Raw genomic sequence first — 10338 nt, 5'->3', positions numbered from 1 at the left:
CGGCATTATTTCGGGGACCCCCCCCCCCCCGGGCCTGTGCTGTGCAGGAGGTCAGACTAGAAGCAGCCACAGTGGGTCCCTTTCCGGCCTGGGACCCCCCCCCACGGGGCGGGGCGGGGGGGAGGAGAAGCGGCCCCTCCCTCGGGCGCCGCTCCCTCCGCGGGCGCTAGGACCCAGTGGAAAGTTGTCATCCCGGCCCTAGATTCCAGGCTGGCTTCCCTGGGTGTGACGTCAGCCAGCAGCCCCGGCCCCCCCCCTCCAGCGCCCCCCCCCGCCCCGTTCCCAGGCCCGTAACATTAGGGAGGAAAATGTTACTTTCCGTCCAGCCGCGAGCCGCGATCGCCACATTTGGCTACAATAAGACCAGCAAGAAGGTAGGAAAAGCGGCTGCGTCCTGCCCCCCCCCCCGCCCCACCCCCACCACCACTCCCGGGCCGAGCTGGGCTGCGCCCCCCACCCTGGAGTGTGGGGTGGGCTGAGGTGTGGGGGTGGGGGGGGCTGATCTCCACTTCGGGGTTCAGGGGGGGGTCCCCGTGTTCCGAGGAGAGGGGGTTGATTGGTGGATGAATATCCCAGGCAGGCCAGGCCTGGCACCAGATTCCCAGGGACGGAGGCACGTGGGTGCCAAGGGAGGGGGGACCCCGTCTGCTCCCCACCTCCCTCCGACTGTGGTTGGCTCTGGGGCTACCTGGGGGGGGGGTGTCTGTGTCCCCCCCGTGCAGGCAGAACGCGACGGGGGTGTTATTGGCGTTGGGGTCAGAGTTAGGGGGTTTAGGGTCTTGCTGGGATTAGATTTTGGGTTTGGATTTTGGAGTGGGGTCTAGTGAGTTAGAGCTGGGGGTGGCTGGGAGCCAGGACTCCTGGGTTCTCTCCCCAGCTCTGGGAAGAGAGCATGGTCTAGTGGTTAGGGGGGCTGGGAGCCAGGACTCCTGGGTTCTCTCCCCAGCTCTGGGAGGGGAGCATGGTCTAGTGGTTAGGGGGGCTAGGAGCCAGGACTCCTGGGTTCTCTCCCCAGCTCTGGGAGGGGAGCGTAGCCTGGGGGTTAACACAGTGGGGCCTGGGGAGGGGGGAGCAGGACTCCTGGTTTTAGTCCCAGCTCTGCCACTGGCTGGCGGTGTGACCTTGTGAGGGACAAGCCTCTGTGCCTCAGTTTCCCTGTCTGCAGAGTGGCGCACGGGGGCAGGCGGGTGAATTCTCATGTCTCTGAATCCCAGCGAGACCCTCTGCCCTTCACAAGCCCTTTCTCCCACAGCGCCACCGGGGGGCAGAACCGTTGTGCCCTGTTATCGCGGGGGTAACAGCTGGAGTCTCTCTGTCCCATGGAGCAGGGATCCATGCAGCACCCGTGGGGCCTCCAATACACCCCCCCCCGGACCCCAGATTACACCCAGATGGATGGCTCTGTAATCCAGACCTCTCCCTCCCCTTTCGGGGCTCCCTTCTGCAGACCATGACTTGGATCCCCCCACCTCCTCTTGTCCCCATGACATTAACGTCCTGAGCGTTGGAGATGAGTCTGCAGCACCAGCCAGCCAGAAGCCATGACTGACTGGCCCCATCACCCACCCCGAGTGTCCACCGCCCACCCCCACCCCCAGAGTCCGCCGCCGAGTCAGGCCGCGAATGCCAGAAACGCAGGAGCTGGGGAGCAAAGTGAAGGCCTGCGAGAAGCCAGCTGTACACATGTAAAATCATTCCTTTGTGTGTGTGAGATCTGTCACTTTCCAAGCCACTGAACTTTCTCCAGGGGAGCGTGTGTGTCGTTGGCGGGTTCGTGTGTGCGAGTCTGGGGGATCAGCGCGTGTGTTGTCCGCAGTGTACTTGCCCTGGCCTTTTCTGTCAGAGGGGCTTTACGGGGTGTCGGCCCGTGTTTGGGGTGTTTTTTGCATCTGTCTGTCTTTGTGCGCCCGGATTGTCTCCCTGTAACTGCTGGTGCGTGTCGGGCTATGTATTTGGGGCAGCGGCGTTTGGATGTGCACCTGTGACATAGTTGCCGTATTGACGTGTGAGACGGTGAGTTTGTTGACATGCTGGTGAATTTGCTCTAGTGTGTCTGTGTTGGTGTGCGTGCGATGGTCGTGCGTGTGGCGTACTGGTGAGTCTGGGTGTGACAGTGGGGGGGGGTGAGTTTGTGGCGCACCATTGGAGTGGTGTGTGCGTTTGCAGGGGAGCCGCTGGGTGTGAGTGCGTTGTCCAGGGCTTTTGTAGATCTGGGTGTCCAGTCGGGATCTGGGATTGTGGGATGCAGTGGGGCATGGTCCACCCCACATGGGCAGTTCTCAGCCACAAAACAGCCCCGCCTCCGATGTCTGTAACGCAGCCGGGGACGCGGGGAGTCAGAATACGTCTTCCCTGAAGTTAGGGGAATTTTTGCCTCATAATTTGATGACTGTCTGAGTTACTCATCTCGAATGAGTGGAAATGCTCTGCGGGGAACTCTGCGATTTAGGCCAGTTCTTGGGCTGTGACATGTTAGTGATTGATTTTTGCGTATTTCAAGGGGTCCAGTGGCTTGGTGGCTGGTGTTTTGTTTTGTTTTGTTTTGGGCAGCCCATGTTGATGAGGCTCTGATCCGGGCGGGGAGTTTCTAGTTGCTTCATAAAAGTACCGTGACTAATAGCTTCATAGACTTTTAAGGCCAGATAATCCCATCTGACCTCCTGCCTTGCCCAGGCCAAAGGACCTTGCCGTCCCTGCACCCAGCCCATATCTTGTGGTCGAGCTAGAACTAATATCTCGACTGGACAGGAACTCAGCTCACACTCCAGGGCCACCTAGTGTCCTGTCTCTGACAGGGGCCAGCACCAGATGCTTTAGAGGAGGATGTAAGAACCCGCCTGTTAGCCCACACACCCCTGAGCGATGCAGTTAGAGAACCTAGTGTAGACTGCGCTGTGTGGCGGGAGCGCTTCTCCGAGCAGCGCAGCTCCCGCCTCTCGCGGAGGTGAATTCACCGTGCCGATCTCCCGCTGGGGTAGTAGCGTCTTCGCCACGCACCGCAGCTGCACCAGCGCAGCAAGGGATGTGGAGACGGGCCCGGGGTCTCCCCCTCCCAGCTGTGTAAATGGTCATCTGAGTCCTGAGCCCATGTCTTACCTCTCTCTGCCCTCCTGGCGCCTCCTGGGATGTCCGCACTGCTTGGGAACCCGGCTCCGTGGATTCGGTGCTTCCACACTGCATCGCCAGCCTGGATTAACACTCGCTGGCCCCGGGGCTCCCAGACGCGCCGCTGCGTCCACGCCTCTGTCTCGGGTCTGCGCCCACACTCCAAAACGCCGGGGCTGGGACCTAAATCACAGTGGGACTTGGTTCTGACCCCCCTCCCCTGCTCCAGCAGGTCCTAGGACCCGGGTCCTGAGCACTTGCTGACCTGAGCCAGACTGATTTGTGTGTGGATGGAAGTGGGGCTTGGCTCAAACCTGAGTCAGAGCCCAGCTTCTAGTGTGCAGGGTAGACGTACCTAAGAACCCCAGTCATGGGCCAGGGCCCCCTGGTGCTAGGCGCTGTACATTATTTAGGTCTATTACGGTAGCACCCAGGAGCCCCATTCATGGGCCAGGGCCTCATGGCGCTTGGCGTGGGCTGGCAGATCTCTGGGAAAAGGCCGCGCTGGCCCCGGAGATATTTGACATGATGGTTTAAAGAACCAGCCCCTCTTGTTAGCTTGAAATGAAACCCTCGGCCCTGTAGCCTTTCGCTTGTGAGCTGCCTGGGGTCAGCGGGGCCCTGACCTGCTCCTGCGAGCCGAATGCGAACTAGACATTATGCACCGGAGCAGCCCCCTCTGGGGAACCGGAGTGAGCGGCCTGCCAAGGGGAGCGGGGGGCACAAAACCTAACTGGCTTCACGACTGAGCTTGCTAAGTCTGTGGAGGGGACGGTCTGATGGAACTGCCCACAATGGCACGCAGCCGATCTGTGACTACTAGCAAATATCTCCACCGGCGGGGACGGGACACTGGCTGGGGAGGGCTCTGAGTTACGACAGAGAATTCTTTCCTGGGTGTCTGGCTGGTGGGTCTCACCCACATGCCCAGGGTCTAACTGATCACCAGATTTGGGGTTGGGAAGGAATTTCCGCCCCGGGCAGATTGGCAGAGACCCTGGGTGGTTTTCGCCTTCCTCTGCAGCGTGGGGCACTTGCAGGTTTCAACTAGTGTCAATGGTGGATTCTCTGTAACTTGGAGTCTTGAAACCAGGATCTGAGGACGTCAGTGACGGGGTCTGTCACAGGCGGGGTTCTGGACATGCAGGAGGCCAGACTAGGGTCTCTGGGTCTGAGCTGGCAAGGCCCACGCCTGCAAAAGGAACTGCGGTGTTGGGGTGCCGGGGGGACGACCCCAATTCCGAGTAGAATAATTACAACATGGCCGTGTAGGTTCTGAGCAACAGGGAGGCTGTGTGGCCTAGTGGTAAAGCACGGCCTGGTATCCAGGAGGCCTGGTTCTAGCATTTTGGGCAGGTCACTTCTTGTTCTGTGCCTCAACTTCTGCATCCGTGAAATGGGGTTAATGATCCCACCCGCCCTCGGTCACGTGCTGTGGGAGCGGCGCTCGGTGCTGTTTGTTTTATACCTGACAGTTTTCGATGTTTCTGTTAGTTTAAAAACAAAAAATCGGCCGGTGAACCTCGATCCTGCACCAACTTCCCCAGGTGCCTCACTTCCCGCTCCTGGGACGTGCCGTGAGCTTTGGGGGGGGTTTAAACGTGTGCGTGAAACGGGGCCCTGGGGATACGTCAACTAGGCCAAGCGTCCCAAAGGCCCGGCACCCACAGATCAGGCCTGGAGCTTGCCAAGATCCCAGCAAGGCGCGAAAAGGGGCTCGGCGAGAGCGTTGCAATGGGAGTTGTGCGGTGAAATGTTACCCTGGTAATATCGTTATTAATGAGGGGTAATCGGGTAGCACCCAGGCACTCCAGTCAAGGCCCCATGTGCCGGGCGCTTGACGTGATTTATTAGGTGTATTACGGTAGCATCTAGGCGGCCCAGCCATAGACTCGCTCCCAGCACCCGCTCCCTGGCATTGCTTCCTGGCAACGGAGCCCCTTTGCGAACCTGGCTCAGACGGTGGGCGCTGGGCACCGTGACCCACGACTGCCCTGCAGCCCCACGGCCTAACAGCAGCTTCAGCCCGTCCGGGAATGAAATAAATCTTTGCAAATGTAGGTAGCACTAGAAGGAAAAAAAAAATGCATTGAGGAATGTCATGGTATCAGCCACACCCAACTGGCATCACTGCCCAGGCATGCGGTGTTGTGATCATTAGTGATGTCACCCACCATGTCCTGTGGCGGGGGGAGAAGAGAGAGCGCGAGAGAGGACAATTCTCCTGCAGGCCAAGTTTAGCGTCACTGGAGGTTCCTGTCCCTCTGTGACTGAGTCGTCCAAGTGTCACTGCCGGGGCTGGTGGGCGAACGCAGGCCCGAGCGGTGGTTTTCAGAACAGGCACTTTGGGCTCCCGCCTTTGTGAGTTTTGTGTCCGGGGTTTGTTTTGAAATTCTCCGAGGCGTTGACCAAACTTTAGCTCAATACAAAGATTTCCTCCAGCAACAGCATTTTAATAACGATGACGACCGCACCCCCCACCCCATTCTTGTGTCTCCAAGCGCTTTGCAAAGGGGGACAGCGTCAGCGCTGGTTCGCAGCTGGGGAAACCGAGGCACGGCGCTGCAGACCCAAGAATTGAACGTAGATTGCCGGACTCCTGGCCCAGAACTGAGCCTTGCCCACGACCCTGCCTCCTCTCAGGGCTTGGGGCTGGTGCCTGAGAACCTGAGAGTGAAATTGACTAGAAATGGACTCTAAGCAAGTGTGAAACTGACCAGTCTGTTTTCACTTTGGAGCGGCCAACCCCCAGCCCTCAAAATCATGAGGTTGGCTTGAATATCAGGAGATTTTATACAAATTGTTCTTCAGCGCCTCCTCCTGTGTGAGCCTTTGGGGTCACACTCAGGTCACGTTTTCATGCTTTTCCGTGCAACCAGGAGGGCTAGAAATTTACCCTTTGGGTTTTTCCCCCCCCCCCCCCCGCAATTAAAGCCAAGATTTTCGCCTGACCCTCTGGCTCCTGGAGCTGGGTCTTTCAGAGGAACACCAGATATTGTGAGACTCATGATAAGATCATGAGCATTGGCAACGCATGGAGACCCGACATTTAAAAACACAACAACCCAGGGTGGAAAAGTAATTAGTACCTACGAATCCCAGGCATGGACCCAGCCCCAGCTGTGCTCGGCGCTGTACAAACATACTTCAAATTGTTCCATTCCACTCACCTCTGGGGCGTGCCAAGAACCCAAGGCAAGGGGACGATTATGCCTTGAATAGCCATGCGTTTGATAAGCTCTTACTGTCTCAGGCTTGGATTTGCAGAGGAAAACTGGAAATCTCGCCGGCACATCCCAGTTTAGGGCTCCACCAGGCTGTATAATAATTACACACTGGCTGGGCCAGTGGTGGAGACTGGCCCTACGGCCTGGTGGTCAGGGCCCTCGCCTGGGATAGCGTCAGGCGGAGCAGGGCGTGGAATCGGGGTTTCCAGCACCACCATGCTCTGATCACTGGGCTGTTGGCTATTCCGGGTTCTGACCTGAAATCCCACCCTGGCCCCGGGAACCGGCGGCATCGAAACCGACACGTTTACATGGAAAGTTTCGGTTGCCACAAACCGGCGTTTTCCCTGGTTTGGTTGAAGAACTCGGCGCAGAAGCTGTGCCGTTTCATGCTCTCTGTCCGGCTGGCGCGCCTTCCCTGGGCGTATTGGGTAGCAGCCTGACCGCTCACAGCGCCGGGCGCTGCACGTAGGGTAACTTCCAGTCTGGAGAGACAAGGGAGGGGCAATCCAGGGACAGCGCGGGGACGTGCCTGAGGTCACAGGCTGGGGCCGTGGTGTTGCTGGGAGAAGAACCCAGGCAGCCTCGCAGCCAGGCCCCTCAACCAAACTTGCTCCTGGAGCTGGGGAGAACCCAGGAGTCCTGACACGTCGGAACGCGGTTCTGCCACCGGTGGCTTCACTAAACCCGCCCCCTCCGTTGCTCTCAATCCCACCGACATTTGTGGCCTCAATTCCTCCAAACCCACCCGCCTCTAACTCTCCCTGTCGCCCTGGGCACGCAGCGTCGGGGGTCTCCCCAGATAGTGAGTCCTGTCGGCTTCACGGGGACGGCGCTGCAATACGGGGGCTAAGGGCGGCATTTGGGTAAGGGAGTTAGGCACACAACAGGAATCTGGCACCTAACTCCCCTGGGCCCTTTGACAATCCCTCCCCCCATCCCCCCCCCGCTATACCATGTCCCTTTCCACGTCCCGCGGGGCGCCCCCCCCATCCCCTTTAACTACCAACTCAGCCAGGCCTCCCGCCCCTCCCCTGGCAGCTCACTCCGCCCGCCTCGCTGCCGCAGCCCCGACCTACCACCTGGGCTTTTCGGAAGCCAAACCGTGTGCTCGGCCAACGCAGCGCGGGAATGAAATGAGCAGCGGAGGGGAGAGGCGCTCGCGTCCCGTCCACCCTCCCAGAATAACCATGTTCACACATGATGCTGAGAACGTGGCTGGGGCCAAGTCACGTGCTTGAAGCGTGTTTCTTTTCTTGCCTGTGTGGACCTGCCTGGAGAGCCGCGTCCTGCCCCTCGTGGTTTGTTCCGCCCTCCAGGCTCGGTGGCAAAGGCAGAGCAAGAGCCGGTGGCTGGGAGGTGAAGCCAGAACCGTCCCGACTAGACATAGGGCCCAAGTTGTGAACAGGGAGGGGAACTGATCCTTGGACCCCCTGCCCGAGGCATATGGGGTTTCTCCGTCTCTTGGAAGGCTGTGCCTCGAGATGGGGCTTTCGCGAAGATCGGGTGTAGCTCAACCACAAGGTATGGGCTGGCTGCGGGAATCCTTGGGACAGGCTCTCTGACCTGGGGAGGTGTGTGTGGGGGGAAACTGAGGCACGGACATGTCTTGCTCAAGATCCTGCAGCAAAGTGGGGTGAGAACCCAGGAGTCCTGGCTCCCAGCCCCGCTCAGTAAACTGATCACCTGCTCCTGTGCATCGGGAAAGCTTCAAATGAGGAAACGGGTGTCAGGGAAATTCAAGTGGGTGTTTCCCCTCTGACATTCGCCCCTGACCTGGTTTTGTTTCACCCTGTCTGGGCCCCTTTCCTGTCCCAGGTCTCCAGTGCTGGCCCTGATCCTGTTCAGTTTGGGGTCCCCTCTAGTGTCCCGAGAAAGACTCATTTCTGTCTCTGGTTTTGTGAAGGCGACTCTGCTCCCACCTGACTCTGGACTCACTTCAGGCACCTCCCATCCCCTTCCCATACCGTGCCTCAGTTTCCCCAGCAGTGTCTCACAAGGAGGAGTTGATAGATTTGCCAAGGGCTTTGAGCTCCCTGGACAGAGCAAAGCTTTGCTGATGAGCCAATGCATGTGGGCCTCTGGCGTTGCCCTCTGCTGGATCGCACAAGAACTGCTCACGTGTGGACCATAGACCCCGTACTGCTTTGTGCTACTGGAGATTCCCCCATTAACTCAGTGGGGCTGGGGGCTTTCGCAGCGGGGGGCTGAGTTCTGGACTTGTAGCTGTTGTGAGGCCTGCAAATTCTGGGGTGAGTTCCAACTCCGCGCCTGTCAGTGTCCCGCTCCCCAGAGATGCTCCCACGCCGGGCCGGGCTGGTGCCGGCTGCCCAGGGAGGAGCATTGGACCAGCCCCAAGCGCTGCCCCGGGCCAGCCCCCCGGGAGCAGGGAGCCGGCTGCCGCAGGGGCGGATCCACGTGGTGAGCTGCCCGGCTGGGTCGCAGCCCCTCTCAGCTCCTGGGCCCGGGGACGCCGGTGGTACCGTTCCCGCGGGAGCAGCGTTGGGAGCTGGGCAGACCTGGCCCGGCACAGGCCCCGGCTGACCGTGAGCCCCGGGAGCAGCCAGAGTCTGTGAGAGCGAAGGGCTGAGAGGGCAGGGACAGAGGGCTGGGGTGGAGGCAGGGAGGGGCCGATGCCCCTCAGTCCCGACCCGCCGCCCCTGCTAGCCCAGCCCTGGGCTCCCCACCCCCAGCTCTGCCGGTGCCCCTCACTCCCGACCCGCAGCCCCTGCTAGCCCAGCCCTGGGCTCCCCAAACTCCAGCCCTGCCGGTGCCCCTCACTCCCGACCCGCAGCCCCTGCTAGCCCAGCCCTGGGTCCTCCCCCTCCCAGCTCTGCCAGTGCCCCTCACTCCCGCCCCGCCGCCCCTGCTATCCCAGCCCTGGGCCTCTCCCGAGCTTCGAGCCAGCCTTTCCTGAACGCTGCAGCGGTTTTGCAATGTGGAGCGACGCCCACACAGGGCGAAGCGGATCCCCCCCCCCCCGCCCCAGTGACCTCACTCAGCAAATCACAGCCCAGCCTGGGGAGCAGGGAGTTGCTGTGCCCGGCCCCGCATGTGCATTGCACGCCCCTCACACGCTGGGGCACAAGCATTCGGGCCCTGTCGCTCTCCTCGTGCATCGCACGGCCCCTCCCTTCCATCCCCCAGTGCACATCCTGCCCTGCCGGGCCTGGGGGGGGGAGTCTGGGGCGGGGGATGGGGGTCCAGCTGTGAAGGGCTTTGACTGCGGCCCAGGGGTTAGGGGCTGAGGCGTCCCTACAGGCCAGAGTTGGGGTTGGTTTCAGGCAGGCGGGACCCCGGGGGTGTGTGTGTGTGAACTGAACACGGGGCCTGCAGTTCAGCGGGGGGGGGTGTTCCTGCTCCCGCCCCCCCCCGCCCGGCTCTGCCCCAGGAATCCCCCCCACCCCAGGCACTGCCAGGCGTGGGCCGGTGGCTGGGAGCCCGGGCTCCTGGCTCCTATTCTGGACTGTGCCACTGACTCCCTGCGTGACCTTGGCCCTGTCTCTTAGCCCCACAGCTGGTGGCGGGCGTCTTCCACTGTCGCTCGTTCCACCGGCATCCAGAGCGCCCCGAGGGGCGAGCGCTGCCTGGCGCTCTGGGGCGGGCGGGGCCGGAAGGTTACAGGCCTGGCTGGGGGCAGGCGGGTGCTTGGGAAGCTGGGGCTGTGACCCTGGAGGGATCCGGCTGGATTTCCGCAGAGGAACCTCCACCGCGGCTGAGTCAGCTTCCTCCCTCCCCGCTCCGCCCTGCGCCGGGAGATAACCCCGATGAGCCAGCCTGGCCGGCCGCGGGCCAGGCTAAGAACATACCCCTGCAGCGCTTGGCGAGCAGCACCACCCCAGCCCAGGCAGCGGAGCAGTTGGGGAAACTGAGGCATGGGTGGGGGAAGGGACTCATCCGGGGTCGCACGGTGGGGTCATGGCAGAGCTGGGATCAGAATCCAGGAGTCCTGACAACTGAAGAGGGGGAGTCGGGCATGGGGAGCCCAGGGCTGGGCTGGCGGGGG

At 61.1% G+C, this 10338-nt stretch overlaps 1 protein-coding gene across 1 annotated transcript in view; it reads left to right on the top strand.

Annotated features, from left to right (window-relative positions):
- Positions 1-281: 281 nt before the first annotated feature.
- The window catches only part of LOC113405938 (RNA-binding motif, single-stranded-interacting protein 2-like), a gene marked incomplete at its 3' end in the record, with an annotated part of 13482 nt that continues 3425 nt past the window's right edge, over positions 282-10338 (top strand). The window contains exon 1 of the mRNA XM_026647272.1: positions 282-374. Within this exon, the coding sequence (XP_026503057.1) occupies positions 309-374 (66 nt within the window). The remainder of the gene's footprint in view (positions 375-10338) is intronic.

Source organism: Terrapene carolina, unplaced genomic scaffold, assembly GCF_002925995.2.
Source record: "Terrapene carolina triunguis isolate 2854851 unplaced genomic scaffold, T_m_triunguis-2.0 Scaffold51687, whole genome shotgun sequence".
Taxonomy (NCBI): domain Eukaryota; kingdom Metazoa; phylum Chordata; order Testudines; family Emydidae; genus Terrapene; species Terrapene triunguis.
This window is presented reverse-complemented; position numbering and strand designations above follow the sequence as displayed.